Source organism: Anomalospiza imberbis, chromosome 5, assembly GCF_031753505.1.
Source record: "Anomalospiza imberbis isolate Cuckoo-Finch-1a 21T00152 chromosome 5, ASM3175350v1, whole genome shotgun sequence".
In the NCBI taxonomy this organism is placed as follows: Eukaryota; Metazoa; Chordata; class Aves; order Passeriformes; family Viduidae; genus Anomalospiza; species Anomalospiza imberbis.
In genome coordinates this window covers 11481293-11506809 of record NC_089685.1, presented here as the reverse complement: position 1 = coordinate 11506809, position 25517 = coordinate 11481293, and the positions used below count along the sequence as shown (strand labels likewise).

Sequence of the window (25517 nt, the reverse complement as noted above, 5' to 3'; positions counted from 1 at the left end):
ATGAAACTTGCCACCTAAACATGTAAGAGGACCTTGTCACTTTATTTCTTTATTTTAATGCTGCAGATTATTCATGCAGAGAATTAAAAAAAAAACTTAATGTATTCATCCAAAAGAACCAACTAATACGACCCAAGTAATATTGGCAAAGAAAAAAATTAAATAGTTATTTATAGGGTGGTTTTAGCAGTTCTGAATAAAAATATTTCATATCTTTATACCCTTACTGTATCTAATGGCTAATTTCTTAAATTCTCTACAGGAAAGAGTCCATCCTTTTAAAAGAACTGTTGGATACAAGAGTAGTTAAACTCATGTTTGCTAATACGTGTGTATGTATTTTCTTGTAAAGCTATAACTTTGCAGCCTTGGAGTTTCTCCCTTTCCCACAGAGCTGGAGCCATTTCAGGTCTTAGTGCTTTTCTATGGAGGCACTGCTCCTGGCGACTCCTGACAGTGAGAAGCAGGCGCCCAGGAGCTGACCTGGGCAAGGAAAGCAGGAGTCACGGAGAGCACAGGGTATTCTGTGGGTCACAGGATGTGACTTAGTTGTGATAAGTTGAGTTTAAAGAACCTACAAAAATCAATGGATACCAGCTTTTGTGTGTTTTTAAATTTTTTGTGTGTTTTAAATGTGTGTGTTTTTGGAAGCTTTGTATGTTGTTTTCATGCCTCTGGCTGTCTTTGCTGTGTAATAATAAAACAATAAACTCGACATATTGCCCGTGTCTAGTGCAACTTGCATGGTGATTGATGACACTGGGACTCTGGTCTTTTGTTCATTCCTAAGGCCTGGAATGATAATTTTGAAACTTTATGTCATATCTTATGCCTCAATTAATTTGAGCCTGACAGAACATCATTCTCTGGGTGCAACTTATCATTACTCAAGTACTGTCAGAATAATGCACATACATAAGCATGCTTTCAATGTTAAAGTGATTCTTCTGGAGTTTGGATGATAAACTTCATCAGTCAGCAGTGGAAAGCAAATGTGACATGACCAACACAGTGTCAAATACTGACGCTGGTTGTAAAGGAGACTGACTCAATCCACTGCAGACATTAACAGTGACAGCAGTAAAAACTGCTGAATGTCTGACAAGTTTCTGCTTACTATTTGATCAAGACTCTTTTTACCTCTTTGGTCAAAGCATTAGTTTTGCAAAAAATCATTAATTTTGATTAATTATTTTTCAGTCTTCTCAGCTGCAATATATTTCACCCAGTAATGTGGACAATTGCACTAAGTGTTAGAAACCCAATACTAAGTCTAGACCAGCCCATTTTAACAGTTAATCTACAGATTAAGTCTCTCATATGTTTCTTGGCAAATAGTAAAGTACTTAATTTAAATGTAGTCATTTAAGCTCTTCTGTATCTGTAGGCTGAATTAATCATTCTAAATTGTGGAGGTGATCCCCTAAAATGTGTATCTAAAACAGCTATGCTCTCTTACACTTCAAAATTTATTTTTTCTTCTTATTTTATATCAACAGAGCAGAGACAAATAGCTCCAACAAAAAAGAAATTTAGGCATATAATTTACTAAAGCTGGATGAGATAAATCCTATCTCCCAAATCATACTATTTTGTCCTGAGAGAACTTGATCCAGGATGAAGGGCTGAAAGTGCTCCATCCTAAAATGGCCAAAAGCCCCATACAGAAGCACTGAGAAGGATTCCTGGTGGCTTCTGGTCTGAGGACAGGTGACACAAATGAGAAAGAATAAACATATTGGGCAGACAATTATGATGACTTTGTCTATATATAACTGTCTCAGGGAAATCTGATGGACATGAAGCAAGGCATATGGAAGGTATTAATGAAAAATTCCTAAAGCTCAACCCTTGCCAACTTGATTATGCCGACACTAAAAAGTTGCCTGAAAATTCAGACCAAAGGCACAAAGATCTCTGTAACAACAGATATCACTTAATTGGTCTGATGAGGATGGGTTTCTTTTCTTCAGAATCATCTTAGATCTGTTACTATTTCAACCTCGTGGTCCTATGTGTTAGAGAGGTACTTGACTTGACAGGCTCGGATATGCAGTTAATAAGCCATTAAATTGCTGAGCATCTATAAAAAATGAATCAATGTTTCAGATGTCCCAGGAGCCTTATAATTAATAAAAGCCTCCTCCTGGAAGTGAAGTATTTAAAATAGAACACACTTTCTAAAGGAATTGGCAATAACCTACCTTTGCTGACTCTTTATAAAAACTAAAATGCTCTCTCCACTAGGAGTTTAAAAATAAATAAATTAATTAAAATATTCTGGTTTTCCTGATTGTTTAAAGACACAAACTGTGAATGCACTGACATTTTAGAGGTGACTAAGCCTCTGTCAGCTCACAGAGAAAATGACTGCGGTAACGGGGTCTGTGGGAGCCACACTGCCCAACAAAGGCAACACAGCATGTATGTACAGAGCTGCTTTGCTACAATCCCCAAAGTCCTCAATCAGTGTAACTGAACAACAAAACACTGCTTATAACACCATGAGAGCCAACACAGGCACTGCTTGTTCTGCTGGCCACACCAATAGGATTTACTTTGGCAGGGAGAGGAGGGGGAAGAGAGGATGGGCTGTCTTACACCCATGCTCGTGTATTTCATTTTATTACACAGCACATGCCAGCGCTGGCTTCTTGTGCGCTGCCTAGTCATTGTTCACACAGAATTTGCCCGGGAGAAGCATATTATAGGCATAGAATTCAAGGAAAAATACAGGTAAATATTGCCTCTTGATCCACTTGGAGCTGAAACATATTGTCCTGAAAATTGTTCTTCCGCAATGGTCTCTTATGTGGCACATTTCGAATAACTACAAAGAATGATCTTCCTAACGATTTCTACAATACACATCTGAGACCAAATCCTGCCTTTGCCTCTTTCACTGTGGAAGTATCCTGGCAACAGCAGCAGTGCTGATGCTAGGATCTCTGGGCTCCATCCTTTCCTGCTTAGCTGTGTAGGAAGGGCGCCAGAGCAATGCCAACAGATGCAATCTTGTGTGGAAGGGATGAGCAAGGCTTGTGCAGCATGTGGTGGCAGTGGCAAGGGAGCAATACTGCAGCCCTTTGGAGAGCCAAGGCGAAGAACCAGATCCACTCTCACTCCACTGCTCCTGGACACCCCTGGTATGGGGATGGATTCTGCACAGGAATTTTCCCTTATATGTAATGTTAGGCAACGGCTAAAGAAAAGCATGTGGCAAAATCATCCTGGATGGGAAGATATCAAATTCAGTATACTTTGTAATGAAGCAGGAATTAAAAGGGTATATATAGACTGAAATATGAAAACCCTTCTACAGAGCATAGAAGATTAGGTAGATTAGATTTTTTTTGTTTCACAGTAACATATACATTTAGAGAACTTGCAAAATTTATCTTCTCATCTGCGTGACTGTCACTAGACTTCTAACTTCAACAATTTGATTTTCTAAGTTTACCAGAAAGGATTCACAGCAATATTTCTCAGAGATATAAAAATCTGAATTCTTTAATTTTCTATATGGATAACAATAAAATCATTTCTTAAATTCTATTTCAGGATAAGAATTCTTAAGTTCTGTAAAATATTGTCTTACTGAGAGACAGAGGGGGAAATTGATTACCTGCTTCAGAATAGGCTGGAGTGCTTTCACTCAAGATACCAGTCAGTACCCAGAACCCAATTTTTTCTTCTGAACACTGTGATCCAAGAAGTAAAACAACAATTGTCTCTTAGGACTTGACATCTGAAACCCTTATCAGCTTTATGCAGACTCTGAAACGTTCCTGAAAAGTGTCCTCCAGATAGTATTGCCAGGTAAGTTTTAATAGCACTGCCACACCTTTGTTAATATGGTGACTTTAGTTTTCCATTATATTGCTAAGTTTTCTTGACAATTTACAAAATTTTATTCCATAAAGTGTTGAACAATCTTGTGAGCGTCACCATTTGAGAACAAGAAGACCCAAAACACAGAGACTATTTATCTGAACAAATTACAGTTCTCTAGACTCCCTCTATAGTCAATGGAGAGGAACAGGCACTTGTGAATGATTTCCTAACATAAAAATCTAAACCAGGTCACAATCCATGCTCAGAAAGAAGGTTTTTTTCCCTTTGGTCTATCAAGAGGGTTCAAAGAGACTAGTTCAGAAACAGAAATCTTTACAATAACTGAGGCAAGTGAGATGACTCCCCAAAACAGAGGTAAAGGAATTATTTTAGGCTTCAGAGAAATCCTAATATTCAGGATTCCTGCCTTTCCCTCTTGCAAGAACATCCTTACCTGAACATGCATATTCTCCCTGCAGAAGGAGGTAACTGAGGACTCTGAATAACAGAAACTCACTGCAAAGTAAGAAGGAAGAACAGACCTGGTGTTACTGTCACGTCATTTCCATTGACCACAGGTCTTTCTTCCTCTTCTTCCTCTGGTGGTTCAATGCCTGTCTTCTCCATATTGCTCACAGACTTATTCCTTTTACGTTTGCCTTCAGCCCCGGGAGTGGCACCTGGGAGGATCTGGTCTGTCACATTTAACAGCAACGGAGCTGGTTCTGCTGGAGGCTTTGGAGTGCCGTAATAGTTGTCTGGAAAGAAAAGAAATAGAATAACACCTAAGATTGCAGAAATACACAGGCTGCTGCTGCTTCTTTTGTCTTAGATTAATGGATGTGTGTGTTAGGATCTGGTTCATCAGCTAAAGTAAAGAATAGTTCAAAATGTTTTCTGCGAAATTGAATGTTTACCTTTCCTGAAATGGTAATTAGTTTTCTTTGTGGTATCACAAGTGATCCAATCATGCTCACAAACATGTATCTTATTACAATTTCTGAAACTATAACAGGTTAGGTTTACATTCTTCTCATCCAAATACCTGACCAACTAGTAGCATACAGGAGCTGCTCTCTCATTTCAAATCATTACTTAGGACAAATTAGTTTTGCAACATTTATCCCACAAAACAAGAGTTTCTTAAGGATCAAAATTATGATGATAATATTGATTATTTATTATGTTATGTAATTTTCACTCCCTCAAATTATCTCACCTGCTTAGAAAGCAAGTATTCATCCAATGATTCACTTTCACTATCTTATTTTTCCATATTTGTCAAATTTTTGCTATTCATGATTTCAAAATTTGTCATAGTTAATGCTAATATATTTTCAAAAAAACCCTTTGAAAATAAGGTTGAAACCTTATGCTTTAGGGCTTAGCATTATCTCAAAGTACTAAGGAATTCTGAGAAGAGTTAAGGTGGCTGACAGATTACCCTCTATTTGTGTCTTTTGAAATTTCTGGCGACGTCCTCTGAGTCATCTACTTTCTGTCAGAAGGTTTATTACATTAGATGGACCACGGTCCCATTCTTATCTATCGATATCTGTATGTTTGCATTTCTAGCACATCTGATCTCAAAATTAGTGTCTTGCCGATACGACAAATTTTTCATAAAAAATATGGTCAAGAGATCAGTAGCATAATTAATAATATTTTAAAAAGCACATGCTTTCTAGAAAGAAACATAAATAGTACGACAATATTATGACAATATGACAGTATTATTGTAATCACACACATAGGCATGACAAAAATAAATGCATATGTCATACATGAACAGTAAACCATCATAAAATACATTTTGCAGGCAGAGTAAAAATTATTACTGGCACTTGTGTTTCTGTGTGTTTCCAAGGATTTACAATGTTCAGCCACATGACCCCTTCAACAGAGTTAAGTAACTGGACAGCTTTGCAACTACTGAACACTCAATGAATTTTTCACAGCAGTTTAGCAAAATATGAATATATGTTTCTGTAATTGTAATATTCAGTAAAAATGTACTGTGTTAAATGACACTCATGGCCACTCTGAACTTAGGGATGTCTGAACGAAACTTTGACCCACTGCAGATTATTTTAGGAATTTGTGAGATGGCAGCAGGTTTAACCAAAAGCCCTAGCAGGGCAATGAGATGTGGCTCTATAGGGGTGAACTGTGGGAGATCTTTGGCTGCCGGAGTTAAGGTAGGGGAGCAGGATTTGGGGTCTAAGGGGGGAAAAAGGAAATCTACATTGATCCACTCACTGAACTGTGCCTCCAAAACATGTCAGGACCAGATCTGTTTGCAGTCAAAGTTTCCATGCTCTGACAGTATAGGCTGTTTTGAGAGTATCTGAAAAACAACAGTGCTCAGCTGGAAGTCTACTTTTGTATTACTCTAAGATCATGTTACCTTTATTGCTGAGATTGTGTGTCTTTAATATCACATACTTTGAAAAAAGGATTCCTCAATTAAAAAAGCTCCCTTGGCCTAAGCCATTTTACTAGTTTCAATCAGTGCCTCAGAGGCCTTAAGCTTGACAAAACTTGCCAAATATGCACTGATTTCCACTGATTCCACAAATATCAGAAGATATATCCCAGGGATATTGTACTAGTGTGACACAAACTGTGAAACTAAAGTTCAGTAACTTGGCTTTTTTCCCTTTGTTCTTAGTTTTGTCATTGTCATACAAAATTGAGTGCAGTAATAATTAGCAGTAATGCTAATATCCTGAATAGTAGATGAGGTGTTTTAACTGAAGGACACTCTCATGTTATTTTAAAATATTAGACACTTTTTCACTTTGACTGTATGCATTAGTGTGAGACAGAGATAAAATTCACACACACACAAAAATCTATCAATATCACATATATAAAAATATTAGAAGAAATTGCACATATAAGATCAGGGGCCAAAGAAGATTTAACTCATTCAATTTCAAACTGAAAATAATGTATAATTTCTATTTCTGTCCTACAACATAAAACTTTATGTGCTTTATGAGCCAGTAATCATTGATTTAAAAGTGAGTTTTAAATTATTATTGCTAGCTACTTATTGATCTGTACCTTTAATTCAAAAATATGCATAAACAATGCAAATAAAAATAAGAAATTATACACATACTGATACAATCAGTGTGTCATTAAAAAATTAATTAAACTCCAATGGAAAAAATATACAGAGTGAAAGATCCAGCCATTTCGATGAAGGAGCAATGCTCCATTACAGAAAAATTAGGATCAATGTAAACTGTATCTTTTATCAAGAAGAAATTCTCAGTGTCTTGAAATTCCGTACTTAAGACTTGGGAGATTAGAGATGATGGAAGACTCTTGTCAAATGTCATATCTTGGCATAATGTAGAGACTAAATGTTTAAAAACTACAATTTTTGTTGCCATTAAATTTTGAAAATCTCTGATCTCTTTTTCATCTTCCCTGAGCAAGGGGAAGGGTTCAATAGGTTATTGTTGAAACACTAATCATAAGGTATTGAAATTCATTTTCCTGTAGGTAAAAAAAAGAACACCAAATAAACAATTTCAACTGTAGCTAATTTTAAAAAGGAATTGTTAAAGAGGAAAAAAAAAAGAAAAAAAAAAGACAAAAGCATATTAGTAGAAAACACAAATCCCATACTCACTGGCAGTCAGAAAACCAGCAGTTAGGAGTTTGTTTTTTTTTTTTTTTAATTATGGAGCACAAAACAGACAACACCTTTATAGCACTATACAAAACCACATAGTAGCCTCTCTTTTGTATACTGCCTGCTGTTCTGGTACTTGCATCTCAAAAATTACATGGGGGAGCTAAAGAAGGGCAATTAAAGCTTGGAACTGCTTAAATTGATTTTGAGTTTTCAGCTTGGAAATGGGACAACTCAAGGGGGATATGGCAGATATGTATAAAAACAGGACAACCCCGGGAAAATGCCTAGAAAATCGATGAATGGATGCTTAGCTTCCCACTACTTGAAAACAAGAGGATGTCCAATGAAACTAGCAGGTTTAAAACAAGCAAAAGAAGTGGTTTTTTTTTTTTACATACCAAGAGAATAGTGGCATTCACTGTCAGATGCTGCCAGTATCATAAATGCAGTCAAAAAGCAATTATACAAAGTCATAGAAGAAAAAAAGACCATGAAAGCCTATGAAATGTAGAGGTACAAATTCTGAATCAGGAGTTTCATACAATCAGATGTGTAGAGTGCAGAATGTAACTCTGCATGCCTTCCCTGCTCTTGTGTTTTATGCCTTAGCATCTTACAGGTATCTTCCAGTCTTGGTGATTCTGTGATCTACCAAGGGGCAGTAGGAGAGACATTTTCCCTCCATTTGACTAAGTGCAGCTGCTCTATTAGTCAGGTTCCTCCTTGCTGTACTCAAAAAAATGTCTGTATACTTATCTGCTAACCCTGCACAGTCAAGAGGTCAGTTTAAGCCTAAGTGAAGTTCTTCGTGCTGGGCCTGAATCAAAGCCTCTGTGCAGACAGGCAGTGCAGAAAAAGCACCTCTGCTGAATCCATCTGGCTGCTGCTCCTGATTGCTTCAGTGCTTCCAGCTGGTTCTGAGTGCAGCTGAACACTGAAGATGGTCTGGCCTAACCTATTTGACTTGGCTGCCAAAGTGTCTTGGAAGCCATGGCACAGTGACAATTACCAAGTGTCCCTTGCCACCCCTGAGCTGCATGAACTCTGATCAGCACCCTGATTCTGCAAGGAAGAGTCAGACAAATTAATGGGTAGGCTTGCTCTGATGACAGAAAACAGATCAGGAAGTCAGAAAGTCACAAGAAGGAGAAAAATGAGGAAATGAGGAGGAGGAAATAGCTTATTCTTTTCCTTAACTTTAGTTCACCTATGTCAGGATGTAGTAAGACTTTTATTTTATCGATAAAGTGTTCGATGATGAAGCAATATCCTAACTTGCTTCCTGAGAAAAGGTAAGCCTTTGAAGAAGAAAAAAAGAGCACTTGGGTGGTAGTAAAGAAGCAGAAAAATCCTCATGTTGAAATGATAACAAGACTCAGATATACTGACAGTGCCTATACTGGTGTGCTCAACACCCAGTGATCCCAGTTACTGGGCACAGTCATAAATGTGTCTCCATGTCATGCTCTACTTTGTGCTCCGTTGCAGGGACTGACCTACATGCATTTTCCTCTGCCTGGCCTTCCCAGTCCCTCTCCCTTTCTGTGAGGAAAGATCCAAAATGCAGCATAGAGTGGACATCTCCTCTTGCCATCCTACTGGACAGGGAAGGGAGAGGAAGGGCTTTGTGCCAGGTCTGAACTCCAGGCTGTGGAGGAGGAGGTGCTCCTTTAGCTCATGGGCCAGGCCAGCCTGAGCCATCAGGTTGTGGAGAAAGGGGACCGCTGCTGAGAGCACCCTTTCCTCCTGAAGCTCCACTGATCTCACATAAGAAATTAAAAACTCTAGTTTAAAAATGTGTTATGAAAAGTTAAAATAGTGATGAGGAATTAGAAAATTATAATAAAAATGAGCAACCAGACAGAAAACAAGAGGTGTGACAGAGTCAGAAGCTTTTAGAATGAATACTTCCAGCTACGGTGTGACTCACATTCTGAGCCCAGAGCAGAGATACATTCCTTTTCACACTTATTTTTAGAGCGAGATGAAACAATATCCAGCTACAAATACACACCTGCCTTTGCTTATTCAGCACCCTCATTTAGATTGATCTGTCTTTTTTGTTTATACAACTTTGAATTGCTGAAGCATCAGTCAAAATTGTGTGAGTCAGCCGCAACTCTAAGAAATGAAAGACAAACCTTATTTTTCAGTTATGAGAACAACTGCAAATGTTATGATGAATGTTAAACCTCTACATATTTGCTTTTGTGATCACTAACTACTGATAATAAACTAAGGGGAAGTACTCTGATGTCTAATTGTCACCTAGATTTGAGTTACATTTCATATTTTAACAGTTCACAAATAAATACATATGGAAATGCAATAGATTACAATGGTATAGAGTTTTAGGTAGGCAGAAATTAGCTGAATTTTCTATAAAATAATAATGTGAACAAATATGAATATTTTATAATTTGATTAGAAGAAGATGGCTAAATTTATTTTTTACTAGAAGCCAACCGCATACAACAAGAAGCATCTGTTCATGATTTATGTCTGTTTATAATCAATATCCAGATGAAGACTGGTGACAACTGGTGTCCCTCAGGGGTCCATACTGGGAAAAATAGTGTTTAATATTTTCATCAGTGAAGACCAGTGGGTCTGCGTGTACTCTCAGCATGTTTGCAGATGACACCAAGCTGAGTGGTTTGGTTGGTACACCTGAAGAACAGGATGCCATCCAAAGGGACCTGGACAAGCTCCAGAACTGGGGCCATGGGAATCTCATGAGGTTTAACAAGACCAACTGCAAGGCGCTGCACCTGGGGTGGGACAACTCCAGTGTCAGCACAGGTTGGGGAGGAGCAGATCAAGAGCAGCCCTGCCAAGAAGGACTTGGAGGTGCTGGTGGGAGAAAATCTGGACAGGACCTGGCAATGAGCACTCACAGCCCAAAAAACCAACTGTATCCCGGGCTGCATCCAAAGCAGCATGGCCAGCAGGGCAAGGGAGGGGATTCTGCCCCTCTGCTCTGCTCTCCTGAGACCAGACCTGCAGTGCTGCTTCCACCTCTGGGATTCTTGGCACAAAAAAGACATGGACCTGTTGGAGCAAGTCCAGAGGGGAGGCACCAACATGATGCACCATTCCTGTGAGGACAGGCTGAGAGTTGGGTTTATTCAGCCTGGAAAAAAGAGGCCTCCAGGGAGACCTTATTGTGGCCAGTCAGTACCTAAAGGATGCTTAAAAGCATGCCTTTTCAGAAAAACCTGTTGCAATGGGACAAGGGTTAATGGTTTTAAAGTAAAAGAGGGTAGATTCAGACTTGATAATAAGGAAGAAATTTTCTTATTGTAAGGATGTAGAAACACTGGAAGTTTTCCAGAGAGGTAATAGATGTCCCACACCTGGAAACATTTAAGGTCAACTTGGACAAGGCTGTGAGGAGCCTGATCTAGCTGAAGATGTCCCTGCCCATTGAAGGAGGTTGGACTAAGGGAGTTGGACCATCCTTTCCAACTCAAACTATTCCATGATTCTATGAAAATCAATGATCTTTTTATAACAGGATATTTATTTTTTAACTTAACCTGCTTTGGAGTCTGCAAATTAACTATTATGGTCTATATTCACTCTACCTGGCTCTAAGTGTTTAACTGATGGAGTGTTTAATTGGAATAAAGTAAAGCAATCATCTTCCAGGAAGTGCCTAAAAAAAAACCCCCTTCTATAATGACCCCCAGCCTGCAAACCCTGGGACATCAAGCCGATGTCTGCTGCTGTCCACGCTCTGTGCATTCTTGGCATGTAAGTATAAGTGTAGTTTTCTGTTAACCTCCAGAAGACAGCAAGAAAACAAGCTCATGGTTTTGGTATCTTTTAGGGCAGGCCCAATACGCCGGCAGTATAACCAGCAGGGTAAGACCATGTGAGGTTGGTAGTCTTTCAAATACTGTGTGAAGTTTTCCTGGACAACATATCCCAGGGAATATGTGTTGCAGACATATTCTTTGAAGGATTTAGTATTAAAACCATGGAATTTTTAAGGCTGGAAAAGACCTCTAAGATCATCAATATAATTGTTAACACAGCACTGCCATGTTCACCTCTAACCATGTTCCTAAGTGCCACAACTACAAGTTTATTGAACATTTTCAGAGATGGTGATTCAAACACTTTCCTGAGCACCATTTGTGCGCAATGCATGTCAAAGACAGGAAGGAATTCTTAAATGCATGTTCTGTGGTCTTCCATGAACCAAGGATGCGGTACACTGTGCTTACACTTCACTGTGCACACACATCACTTTGCCATAGAAGTATGTCCAATCAATTGCCATCTTCCTGTGAAATCTATTCTAACATTTCTGATCATCTGTATATATAATTTAGATCATTTTTGTATGCCTGTTTTGCTTTGCAGTAAAAACACACAAGTATAGAATATTCTAAAACTGAAAAATCCACTTCTCTGCATTCTTACAACCATCTTATAAAATTCCTAAAGAGGAAAGAGATGTAGACTTTGTTAAAATATAATTAGTGATGTATTTTAACAAAATTAAAGACAATTACCACCTCCTTAAGGAAGTCTAGCAAACTTCTTTTCACCCACTCACCCTGAGTAATTTATTTTGACGGGTGACTATACTATAATTAGGGCTTTTTTTTAATCATTGCTGTAAGGTTGGGTGAGTAGATTTTGTTCTTGGGTTCATACATTTTCATGACGGTTTTGCAAAACTGCTTGATAGATTGAAGTTGCAGAACTCTTACTGTGACTCCAAAGAAAGTGGGATTAAAAAAATGAAGCCTTCTGAAGTGTTTAGATTTTAGAATTACATTGGTATTATTTTTACTCATGGATTTGTGTCATTAAAATGGCAAAAAAATGGAAAAGGTTCAGATCTCCCAGAATTTAGAGAAAAAAAAAGTTACTAAATATAGATTCACAACTATGTTTTTAAACAGCAGGTTTTAACTTCTATTGTGTTCTCTGAAATATTCACAAGAAAAGTTATACTTTTACTATGATCTTTGTGTCTACTTTTAGTTTCTTTTAGACAGAAGACTGAAGGTCCCAGAAATGTCTTTGCTCTTCTTTTACTAAGCCTTTGAATCCAGATTTCTTAGTTCTCTGAGCCTTGATGTTAAATTAAAGTCTGAATTAAAAATAAAGATTAAAATTTATTTACTTTGGGAGTGCTGTCTGAATGAGTTACACAAAACACAGAATTAATTCCATACTTGCTGAATATTGACATCCCCAGGGCTACTTGTTACAAAGTCTGTTTTTTCTCCCCTTTCTATTTCCTAACTGCATTGGGATTCAGCTATTAATCAATTTACTTGAAAGAAATACTTTCTGGACATCCCAGGATTCTGCTAGAACAGACGGGTCAGAGTTATTGCCTGGACATTCCCAAGTAACACTTCAGCATTTTCTGGCAGGGGCTATCCAGCTGTTTCCCAGGGCCAGGGGGACATTTGATGCCTTGTGTTGCTGAATTCTCACTTGGGTTGGTCTCTGCAGCTTCTGGTGACAGACATTAGGCAAATATGTTAACTTCTGTGTCAAGCAATGACATTTTAATAACTGGCTTCAGGATTGTCTATTCATCTACATTAAAATTAAGTCACTAATTATAGCTGTGGATTTTTGCCCAAGAGTGTTCTGGCCCCCAATGAATGGAATAGCAGAGGAAGTTTCTAAATTCACAAATACAGCGACGGAGACAACATGGGCTGTCAAACCTTCCAACATGACAAAACTGCGGTTCTCTTACTGTTGGACACCAACTGCGCCCAATAAGAGCATCTCTTTTCCTACCATACAGACTGGGACAGACTTTATAAGTAAGGATATACAAGTTTGTTTTTTATTTCTTAATTGGTATTTTTCAAGATAAAAATCAGTAGCAAATGGAATTTTCATAACAATAAGGTGGTGGTAGAGTACACAAGATATGCATAGGGCATGGTCTTATTTTGAAAATTTTGAAGACCTCCAAATTAAGGCATATATGAGCTAGTTCTCATTTTTAAAAATATATTTTCCTCAGAGATATCGCTTCACACTTTAGTGTATTTCTAAGTTTTCTTCATCACTGTTTCCATAGTTTCATTTTACATAGCTGCTTTTCCTTTTAATTATTCTTTTTTTCTCCCACCTTTTTAAGTACTAGGGTGGCTTTATCCTATAAATACTCTGCATACCTTAGATTTTGCTAATTAATCTTTTAGCTGATTGCCCATCTACAAATTTTGGCACATATGCAAGACTAATACCTAAAGCTCTGTGTAAGAATACAATAAGCAAGTAGACAACAATTTCACCTTTACAAAATCAGGTAAAGCCTGAAGTGTTTTTATCATCCCTTTAATTTCTACCAAGACCAAACCATGTGAACAGATACAATCCTCTTGAGCAATACATCTCTCACAGTTGGGAAATAACAGTTCTCCTGTCAGATGTGGGAATCTCATGGGTTGAAGGTGTAAATACCTTTCAGATAAAGTAACTATAAACCATCCTGTGTTAAGTCCAGGTGGAGGTGGCTACACAGAGGGAACTGTCTTGCTTTAAGATTACTCTAAGATTAAGGTCCTGACCTTATTTCTCCCAAATATTCTTCAAGTTTGTATTTCTTTCTGAGAAGCAGAACACATCAGTTTTAGATAATGGCCTAGAAGAGAGAGATCTGCTTATCAGATGCAGCAGAGTGCTCCACACACTGCACATCATCACACATCTCCCAACCACCCGCAAATATGAAATGACCTTTAACTTTCATATTTTGATCTGCTGAGCACAGTGTACCAGAAGTGAAAAATCCAGACAGACCTCTTGAAAAGGCTACTCTTACATACTTAAAGAAAATCATGGACAAAGGGAAAGGATTGAATAATTAATTCAAAATGGAATTTGGACTTCAAAAGTAGGAATCACAAAGGTATGGATGCAGGCTATTGGAACAAGAATACACAAAAATACAGCTTGATAAATACATTAGTAATTGTTTTATAGTGTTCTGCACACTTCAAAGCAATTCTGTTGTCTGACCTCATCTTCTAAAAAGCAGTAGTATAATCTGAAACCTCCGCTTTTCTGGAAAAGAAACATAGTTCAATTCCTAAACAGTGTGTTCTTTGCTGCAGCTAAGCACAGATATCAAGGTATTTATTTCCACCACACTTATCTTTTTTATTGTGAGCTGGCTGTTGTTGTCTGGATGGGGCCCTTGAGTCATCACCTGTCCCTAAATGTGTATGATCCCTAAGTGATATAGAGAATGGGTTTTTAGCTAATTTCAGTTTTCCTGCTTAGAAGTTCAGTATCTAAAATAATGATCTCTCTCCCCCCATTCTGCCCTGGCAGTGATCTTAGATGAGATAAATTGACCTCTGGAAGTGTACTTGGGTTTTGGTTGTTACTTTACAAGAAGGTCCAGACACCTTTTAGCTTACTAATGTTAGAGGACATGATTCAGACCCTTTATGATTAAGGTCCCAACACACTAAATCATGCTATTACTTTCTTCCTTAATTTAAAGATTTAGGCTAAGCAAATGATAAGATTTTCTTCTTCCCTTTGTATATTTTATATATTATGGCTAAGATTCTCGTAGAAGTAAAAATCCTTTGCTATATTAGAGAACAGCTTGCAGCAGAGTCCCTCCCTTTTGACAGTAGTGCCTACATGGTTTTACACCTTCACAAATTATCTGGAAAGATGAGAAAAGTCTAAGAACATTTCTAGTCAAAATTTTATCTAGTTCAGTCTGGGCCACAGAAATGAATGTTTCTGAATGTTCAGAAGACCTGAAAAAGAGTAAAAATATAAGCCTAGGGGAAGTGATCATGTTAGATGAAATTTATTACTGATTAATGCAAATCAGAGAGCCATTTTGTTGCAAATTACTATTCTTTCTAGAGTGATACTGGCATTATTGCAGACATCTCACTGTATAGTAGCAGCTTCCTTCTGCTTCCTTCCTTCCTTCTGTCCTTCTGCTAAATAATAAGCAAAGCCAGAATAATTAATTGAACTGAAGGAATCAAAGGTCATGCCATGCTCATCATGTGGTTAAGAACTTCATTGCATGCAGCACTGGCTCAGACTTTTTTTAAGGGAAAAAAAGTTACAGAAATAAAAGGTATTCTAACAAAAGCAAGTCAAGTGATAAGCATCCTTTAGTTAAAATAAAATGCATTTCAGTTGTACAAATTGGCTATATTTCTGTAGAAGGTGGTATGAAGGAAAGGATATGCCAAGTTTTTCAGATGAAGTTTTGGTTAAAAAATGGGGATGAATTTCAAGAACATAGAGTTACTATACCAGAAGTTTCTGAGAGATTACCCATATGTTAAATCAATCCATAGTCGCTACAGATCTATCTGAAAATGCCATGTGTAGGGCCAGGTGAAGTTTATTCAAAAATGATACTGCAGGGGTCTTGCAGTCATGAGAATTGTCTGATCTGTCTTTTGCCTGACATAAGAAGCTGGATAAATGCCCCCACTCCTGGTTTGAGCTGTGTCTCCTTTCTCTTTTATTTTTTTTTCATAGGACTTTAAGCTTATTTTAAAAGCTGTGTTTATAGACACCTTACACATTTTCAGAGTGGCATTTTCTCTGTGTTATAGTTGGAAATCTGTCTCCAACTGCCTTGACAACTTTGTGAAGATACTCTAGTCTGTTAATTTCATCTGACAGTTTCTTCAAACCTAAGGAAGAAAAGAGTTCCCTGTAGTCAATCAGTTTTTATATTCATTTATTCAAGCTGCTACCAGAGAAAGTTATCTTGCCAATTGGAAGGTATGTAGGGAATCCTTTCCTTTTGTGCCTAAAAAGGCATCTGCAGATTGTCCTGGATAGTCATCTTGCACAACATGAATAAATCAGTTGTTCCCTATTGGTCTTTCCTTAAGGAGTTGTCAGAATAAATAAAAATACTTTTCAAAGACTTACAGAGATTTGCAGGTGCAAAAAACAAACCAAAAAACTTCCAAAAAAACCTCAAAAAACCCAGAGGAAAAAAGCTACCTAAATTCAGTTTTCATCAACAGATTGTTATTTTACCATATTAGTGTGCATCATCAGGTGTTTTTTAATATAATTTGGAATTATAAAGCCAAAATACTAAGCCATGACTAACACTTAATGGAGGTTCTGTGTTCCCTGTTTTCCTTAAAGCCAGAGGGATAACTCTTCCTAAAGTGTTATTTTTTGCCTCACTATTCTGTCTACCACATTGCTTCTGTGATGACTGAGATATAGAGCTTTACCTTTCTCAAGTGAGTTTTAATCCATAACATTACTGCCAATGAGGTCTTGTGCCACACAAAGACATTTTGGCTCCTCCAGAGCTCAGTTACTACATAAGGATCTATGATGAGGCAATCCACAGCCCCAAGAACCTGTCCTAAAACCACACAAATTACCAGTGTTAAAACACAACTTTAAGACAGGAAGAAAAAAGAAGGTCTAAAAACTAATTATTTTTGAATAATTCAGAAAGTTTCTGATTAGAAACAAACTAAGAGATATTGAAGAATGAAGTAATTGATATTGCCTGGGGTGAGTTTATCACATATTAGTAGGAAAAAAAAATACAGGGAAAGAAAGAGGTCTGAAGTTTGTAATAAAAAAGCTTGATCATGCTTGATGAATTTTTTCTCCTAGTTCTTGCTCCTAAGCTGTATAATGAGGCATTCTGGCATGCTCTTCTTCAGTCCCCACAAATTACAAACTTCACAGCGTCATTCTCCCAAAAGAAGGAATGGAGAGTCACCTTCATTCAGGAGCTAAGCCACTCACTGGGAGGGCAAGGTGGGACATTAAATAAACTCTGACCTTCCACTGATTCTTTTCTTTGAACATGAGGCAAACAAGAAAGTGGCCAGAGGTTGCAAAGAAAGTGCCATAGCCACCTTCAGAGCTTGGACATTTTGCTATTTGGCCAACTTGTATTACTCAATCTCTGAGTGTGGATAGGACTGCTGAGGAAGTGAGTTAAAACAGGTGCTTTCCACTCATTTGTTGACTCTGACAGAATTTAGGTACCAATCGACACTTTGGTGCCAAGGTCATGGAGGTCTCTGCATGCTCAGTACTGCAGAAATGCAGCAGCTGCCAGTGCTGACTGAATTAAGTGTTATTGGAGTTGATGGTGGCAATGTTGCCCTTAATTTACACTAGAAAGATACAATAGAAACAGTTCAAAACAGTGAGGTTTGTAGATCCATCCGATCAACAGCAAAAAGAGCAGCTGTAAAAAGATGAAGACTTTTCATTTTGTCTCTGAAAGATGATATCTAATAACTGCCCTAAGGCCATTAGACAAATAATTAAAAACAGAAGTAAAGTAAATGAGTTGCTAATCACCAGGTTGACTGTGGAAAAAAAAAAAAAGAAGTAGCTGAAAAATCTGTGCTCTTTTCATTCTCTGTCAAGGACAGCCAAATGTTTTTGATGTGTGGTCTGCACAGTCATTACAGATTGAAGCCAACATGCACAACTGTCCAAGTGTTTCTTATCTCTCTCTTTCTCATTGACACACTGTGTTGCCCCAGGCTACCTTTTGTTGGCTGTCCTTGTTTTGCCTGCCTGTTTCATTTCTGATCCTAAAATCCCGTTCTGGGGTAAAAGACTTCTCTACTTTGTCACGGATACCTCGACTCTGCCCTGTGAGCTAGCAGAAGCAACAAAGAAAATTAAATGCATCTGTCTTGTTTTGACTTTATTTTTTGAAAACAGCACCTAATAAAAATTCTCCGGTAATACTAAGGACTGGTCTGGTCCTATGAAAAAGCTAAAGGGTTACTACTCTATGGAAAAAGAAAAATCAGTTTGGTATATGTAAATTATTTAGGTAAACTATGCATCTGTGAATGATAAGAATCTTCCAATCTGTAAAATTCTGGTACAACTATGCAAATTCCTCCTGTGAAATAAACAAGTCATGATCTGAAATTCTAAGTTTATCAAATGTCCAAGTGTTTTAATTATAGCTGAATCTTCAGAGAAGACCTGTGTTTTCCACAACCTTCATTCCACCATGAAGCTACTCTCTCAAAGATATCAAGGATGTGATTCTCCTTTTTCATGACCGTAAATCAAATATTTCCACTGAAGCTAATGGACTTACTGTGTTATGAAGGAAATGTAAAGTTCAAGCATTTAAAAAGTGCAATTCTGTGAAACAAAAGGGTTTTTTTTGGTGATCTTTGAATGATTACTTATGACAATATTTATTGTAAATGGCAAATAATTTCTCTCTAATTTTCATTCTGGACAGAAAATGGTTGGGAAGAGTCACAAAGCAATAACAACCTTGAGCACTTATGCAACACTTCACATTTCAAACTGCTTCAGAAATGCAAACCAATTAGGCTGTCATTATGATTCATGCTAAGGGAGACAAGAAATATATAAACAAAGTCAAATAGAAATGCAGGGCTCCAAACTACAGTTCTGTGAGTTACAAATCATAGAAAGAGCCTTCCAGAGACTTCCTGGAAAATGGAAGATAAAACTCTGGAGCAGATTGAGTAACAGCTCCAGACTAACAGCTAAGACATTGTAACCCAGTTACTGTTGAATGGTCATGTGTGGAACACAGAACACATAAGTACACCATTTGTCTAAATAAGCATTATCAGCTTCATCTGACAAATAACTATCGTTCATTAGCTCATTAGTGAATTTCTTGAGATATCTTATTTACAATGCAATTACCCCTGGTAGATCTGTCTAAACTGATAACCAAAGAGCAATTAAAATCAGTACCCATGCCAGACCATTAGATGGTTTAAAGAGTAATATCTATGCTACTAGTTCCTTTTACAAGTACATTGTTAACATCAGGAGCATAAATGTTAATTAGAGTAATGACTCCATTCACCAAATTCTTTTCTACAAGGCCATTTGGATCAGAATTCAGCTCCTCTGTTTGGAAGGGCGAGTTCTTTTTAATTAGGACAGCTACTCCATTGGTACTAGCAATAAATGAGGGGAGAGATGAAGGTCTCACCCAGCAGGATTTTTCCTCTTTTTTGTTTCTGTGTAGCATTCAGTACTTCAGGAAAAAGCTCCAGTTTTAGTCAGAAAAAAAAATTTAAAGTCCTCATTCTTATAATGTTAATATAGATATTTTACAAACATTTATTTGCAGTCCAGATAGTCCCATATCATAATTTTTGAGATAAATTTTCCTCCCTGCATGTTTCAGTAGGTAGATCAGTAGCTTTAGGTCATTGCTATTTCACTGGATCACCTCCCTAAGGCAGGGGTCTGTGCCAGAGTGAAACTAGTTAAGAAAAACTTCAAAGGCTATTTAATTTCAAGCCTTCTCTGTTTTTGTGCATCTCTCACTCTTCAGTCACGCTCTCACCCTGTTGAGGTACACTCAGAGGACAGGCTGCTCTTAGCAATGGTAGTGCCCAGTGCTCTGCCTGGTGCTGACCTGAGCTCCACAGCAAAGGATTCTGATCCCAACCTGCACACATCACAGCAGGGACAGACAACCAGCAAAAAAGTGTGGGCTGAGGACACAGAGCAAGGAACACATGAGTGCACTCGCAGGGCAGGAAATTTTTCTCCTCATCACTCTAGCCTGACTGGCAAAGCCTTATGGACTTTCACAAGGCTGCTACCACCTTTCCTTCCTTTAATGTTGGGATACATTACTGCAGAATAGGTTGGATTTTTAAGAGCTAATTCCTGGCAATATTTCTTAAATCTGGCCTTAAATCTGGCCAGGCATCTGTATGCACTGGGCATATGCTCTTACAGCAGTTAGTGGCCAAGGATGGTCTTGAGTGAAGAAGGGGCTGCAGTCACATGGTTACTTCGCATGCCAAAGCAGCAGAGTGTAAAGGCTGAACTTCATGTTCTCAGAGCCTCTGAAGTACTGTTTCTGCAGGTTCTGAAATCCACATTTCACATTCCTGTCCTCAAAATACAAAGAATAAGAAGGAACAGGCATAACTGGGAGTAGACATGGGCATCAGTCTTCAGCCAGTTTTGCTGGGTACAAGTTCCTTCTGGACTCTAGTGCCAGTCTACGAGGTTGTGGGCAAATTATGTGTGCAGAATCATGAGGTACGTTCCTCTACAGAAAGTATTAACTGGCAGATAGATAGTGACACTCTACGGAGCAACCTGTATTGCCTCTTAGCATCTGTAAAGATGGCAGCTTGTGCAGCCAGAGATGTGCACAAGAATATACACTTACATGCACGCAGTAGTAACATCATGCTCAGGCTAGGTTTCTCATACACTGATATGAGAGAAAGTCATATCTTAGTTTGACCCTAACTAGATCACTAGGAGTTACCAGTGGGAATATGCAGATGCCCTCAAAGAACAATTTATTTGGGCTATATCAGCAATCCCTTCCTAAGATTAAACACAGCAAGGAACTGTCTTACTCTGATGCAGACCCAGAACCGCATTGCTAAAATCAGTGTCTTTAATCCTATAAATGAAAGCCAAGCAGATTAAAAATTAATAATAATTCTTCCATATGTCTAAAAACAGTATACTCCTTGTACATAGTTAACACTTGGTCCAACTTGTTCATACTAAACACCATTATAGCAGGCTAAAATTGCAAAATTAATAATTTTATCAAAATCTCCTCAGTTCTAAAGAGTTTTGATGCTATTGTGGCCAGCTGATACTGCTGAACTTGACTCAGTACATCTAAAGAGCAAAGTTTAAAGAACTGCAAATTTGCCAGGTTGAAGCTACATCACTGCAATGACAAGGTGATGCAGACATTTTCCCTGTTAGGGCACTACATAAATTATAACCAAAATTTATACTAAATCAAAGGAATATGTAGTCACCACTAGAAAGGAAGTCAACAGTGTAAGCCTTGCTATTAATGGTTCACAGTGTCAGAAGATCAAAGGTGACCCAGGCATGGAGAATGCACAAGAATTAGATTCTCAGACAGAAGGCAAGATTAGATGATCACTGAGCAGGCTGCAAGGAAAAACTTACAGAACTACTGTCAGTTCTGATTGTTAAGCTGGATGTTCCACATTAAAAATGTAATTCAGAATGATCTTAAAACTTGCTGCTGTGTGCCATTAGTTCAAATGCTGCGTTAACATAACAGTGCCTCTCTAGTACAAAGTTTTGTGTAACAAAATTGGAACAAATAACATTTGGAAATGCTGAATTTCTGTGCATATTTTCTGTCCAGAAGAACTAATGATGTCATTGTCACTATATTCACCGACCTTCTTGAGAAAGATCTATTTTTGTGTGAAGTTCTCAAAATAGCTTTTACACTGCAGCAGTGTTGCAAGCTGGAATAAATTCAAGACTTGTGAAAGTTGTACCTGATCCCCCTCATCATTGCTCTGTTATGGACAATCATCCTTACTGATAGTTCACTCTAGTGCTCCTAGCTAATTTTCGCTGAAGCAGACTAGAGGGCTGTTGAGTGCAACCTGCTCTTCTGGCAGATAATAGGAACTACAGGAAAGAGAGGGATGGGAGAAAGCAACAGTGAATAGCCACATTGGCCAGTTCTCCACCAGCTGGTGCTGGGTGGGATGTCTGTCAATGGCCCAACAAAGGAGTGAAATCCAGCTGTCATACTGACATATTGAATCCAACTCAAACACTGGAGAGTAAGGGATATAAGGATCTTTTAGCCCATTAAAAAACCTTTTTTTGGCCCTAGCATTTACTTAATATCCAATTCTCTTGTGTTCTAACTCTAAATCTCCTTTAGTTTATGCAAGCCTGGATTAAATACGGGTATTTCAGGTTAGGAATCAAAAAAGATTTCCAGATGCAGAACTCAGTGTCCTTCAGATGCCTGTAAAACAAAGACTGTTCTACACTGAGTGCAGTGGAGAAATGACTAACTGGAAATCAAGAAACTTGCATGGTAGTAAGTGTATGTAAAGTTGTATTGGGTACATGTGAAAGCAAAACAATCAGAACTACTTCAGTCTGCCAGTACCTCTGCAACTTGGAAAGAGGTATTGGGCTTGACTGCTCATAGGTCAGTCTGTCTGCTCACAAAACAGCAGGACTGTTTATGGGAGACAGTTTTAAAACATAATTACCTGGTGGTTAGAAATCTTGGACGAAATCCATTCACAGACTTTATTTGGAGAAAGCAATGTATGGATGCTTTTTTTACCTAAGTGACATGTTTTTTAAATTATCGTGCTGATTAATCACTTGACTCTCTTTTTCAGGAAAAATGAAGATTATTAATTACTTTAAAAATTATTTTTCCTTGCATTTATTTTTGTTTTTGTTTGTTTTTTTCCTTGCATAAGACTGCTCTTCATGGAAGTTTTTGAGCTAAATTTAAGCTATCTACTACCAATGTAGATATCAGTCACTGACTGAAAAGCAGACATAGCCACACATTAATTTCCCTTTTCTTACTACTCCTGACATACCATTTCATTAGATCAAACGGAAAAGCTAACATGCCAAACTATTTACTCTGAGAAAACCTAGAACGTGTTTGTCATTCAGCTGATTACATTTTAAGTCAAGTAAAAATTGTTGAACTAAAAATTTTTTGAAGGAATAGAAAAACAGAAATGTGAATTGTTTAGCAAAGCTATCTATACGATTTCATATACTTGCATTCTGATATTTTGTCAGTCTAATTTGTATTACAGCTTCTTAGTAAATGTATTATAAAGAAGACATCTTAGATTAAGAAACATATTTTTAAGAACTGTGTTGCCTGTGCATGATTTGAAACTTACACTTGTTTCTTATACACACTGTAAATTTTTAGTTTCCAAACGATTGATATATAATTAAACTGACCAAAAATGAAACAATTTCCTGGCTGATGATGCTCTCTACAGAGCAAAACAGGATGGGAAGGACAGGAGGAAAATCAGAGGGAGCTTTCACTGGATGAAGGAGTCAATGCATTGAGCAGTCAGTCTGACAGACACCTCTGGCATCCCTACCGTGTTGGGGAGGTGCTGCCCTGACAATGCCAAATACCCCTGGCATTATAAAAACAGAGAGTGCTCCAGTGTTCTTTAGGATGTACTGTGCAGATTTAAAATGGATATTTTACATTTATAGACTAAACAGACGGTGTGTTCTGGGACAGCCCTATGGTGCAGTTGCTAAGCAGCTAGAGATTCACATGCACAAGGCCCATGTGCAGTGCGATGCCCGAGCAGAGCGGCTGCATCAGACCTGGCTGTAAAGGCACCTGCTCAGCTCCTGGCACGCAGCAGTGCTCCCAAAAGCTGGCTGGGCTGCAGGGGCCATGCCTGCACCTCACAAAGTGCCTTCTGGCAATGCCACTAGCCACAAAATCCCCTGTGCACAGCCAGGGCATCTCTGTGCGCAGACTGCCTCCCCCATAGTGTCCCACTGGCAGCAGTGGAGCTCCAGGAATGCCAAAACTATTGGATGGCCCCATCTGCTGTGAATGCAGAGGATGCCACAAATAGATTCACCTGTGATGCTGTGCAGCAGTACTGCACCAGGAAAGGCTCAACCTGTGGCCTGAGCACAGGCAAGAAAAGGACTCCTGCCTCAGGGTGACTCCAGCTCTGATCTCTCCAGCCTGTTGGCATTTGTCTCTGTTGGGAATGTAGCAACAGACTCTTGTAGCAGCATTCAGCACGAGCTATTGTGATCTAAACCAATCCACCTCTCCTCTTCCCTACAGGAACCTTATTAATTGGTAAGACAGGTTCTCAGACTGTAACATATCATTGTACCCTTGGGAACACATCCATCCCTGAATTAATTGGTATTTGAATTGTTGACAGGAAAAAATAACTTTCATTTAAAAAATTTAATACATGGTAACCCTGTGTGTCTCGTTTACCTCCATTGCTAAAAACATGTGCTTCATGTCTAATCTGAACAGGTTCAAGTTACGGCCAGAGGATTGTATTATACTTTGGCTGCAAGACTGAAGAACAATTACCTGGTATCTGTTTCTACAAACACTGCAGTAATACTTGAAAAATGTGACAAAGTCACCTCTTTGACTTTATGGCGCTAAGCCAAACAGATTCAAGTCTGACTTTAATATTTCTTAAGAATTCCTCTCCAGCTTGTCATTTTCCTGGTTGCACTGCATGCACCACAACTGGACAGAGACAGCCAGGAGAGCTTCAAGCAGCTTCATACACAAAGATGATGTAACCTCTCAGGTTCTGCAAGCCTACAGACACCATATCTCTGCCCTAACACCATAGCAGGAGCTCACACCCATTTAATGTGGTTTCCTATGCTCTTTAACTACCACCAGTGATGAGAAAAAATATCATGACCTGTATAAATATGTCCCAGCCTAATCATCCCTCCATAAAAAAACTTCATGTTTACAACCTACCAAAATTTACTGAGCTTTTCTAAAGCAGAACTGGTTGTCTGCCTTTTAGCAACCAGCTCCCCACTCAGTTAAACATCTCTTGTCACATTTAGGTTTTGGTTTATAACACAGTGTAGTATACAACCACTCTGAAAGCTATGGTGTCTACCTATCAGAAAAACAATTTTTATATACAATTTTATACCTATTGAAGCATAAGAAAGATGTCTGTGGGGCTGTTGCACAGAAGAAGCTGTGAGAACAAAATGAATTAAACTTTAAAGTGACAAGCTAAAACAGACAAATACTTTCTTGAAATATTTTTTTTACTAATAAGTTGTTATGACTGAGAAGCCTTCAAGAGAGGTAGATATACAAAAGTTTACATGACAGGACGACCTGTATCAAAACCTTAGGAAGCAAAGAAATGTGTATATGTATAAAGGTATGGATTCCATCCTGTTATTGACAGAAACTTCATGACAAACTGCTGGAGCAAAAATGAAAGATGAGATTATATTAGTTACCTCTACAGCTTTGGAACAGGAGAATAAATGGTATCCTATATAGTGAATGCATCACAGACCACTGAAACACTGTAACCTTGACCAAGCAAGTGCAAAGTCGAATTTCAACTTATCTGAATTTTAACTAATGTAAATAAGATTCTTCACACTCGCTTTAACAAACTTTTTTCAAGTATTCAAGCAAGAGACATATTCTTATTAAGACTTCAAATAA

General features: G+C 38.1%; 1 protein-coding gene across 12 annotated transcripts in view; it reads right to left on the bottom strand.

Moving 5' to 3' along the window:
* MAGI2 (membrane associated guanylate kinase, WW and PDZ domain containing 2) overlaps positions 1-25517 on the bottom strand; it is a 709198-nt gene that overhangs the window by 238319 nt on the left and 445362 nt on the right. For all 12 annotated transcript variants that reach the window (XM_068189600.1, XM_068189602.1, XM_068189601.1 and 9 more), the window contains one exon: positions 4377-4592. In XM_068189600.1, coding sequence (XP_068045701.1) covers positions 4377-4592 — 216 coding nt within the window. The remainder of the gene's footprint in view (positions 1-4376; positions 4593-25517) is intronic.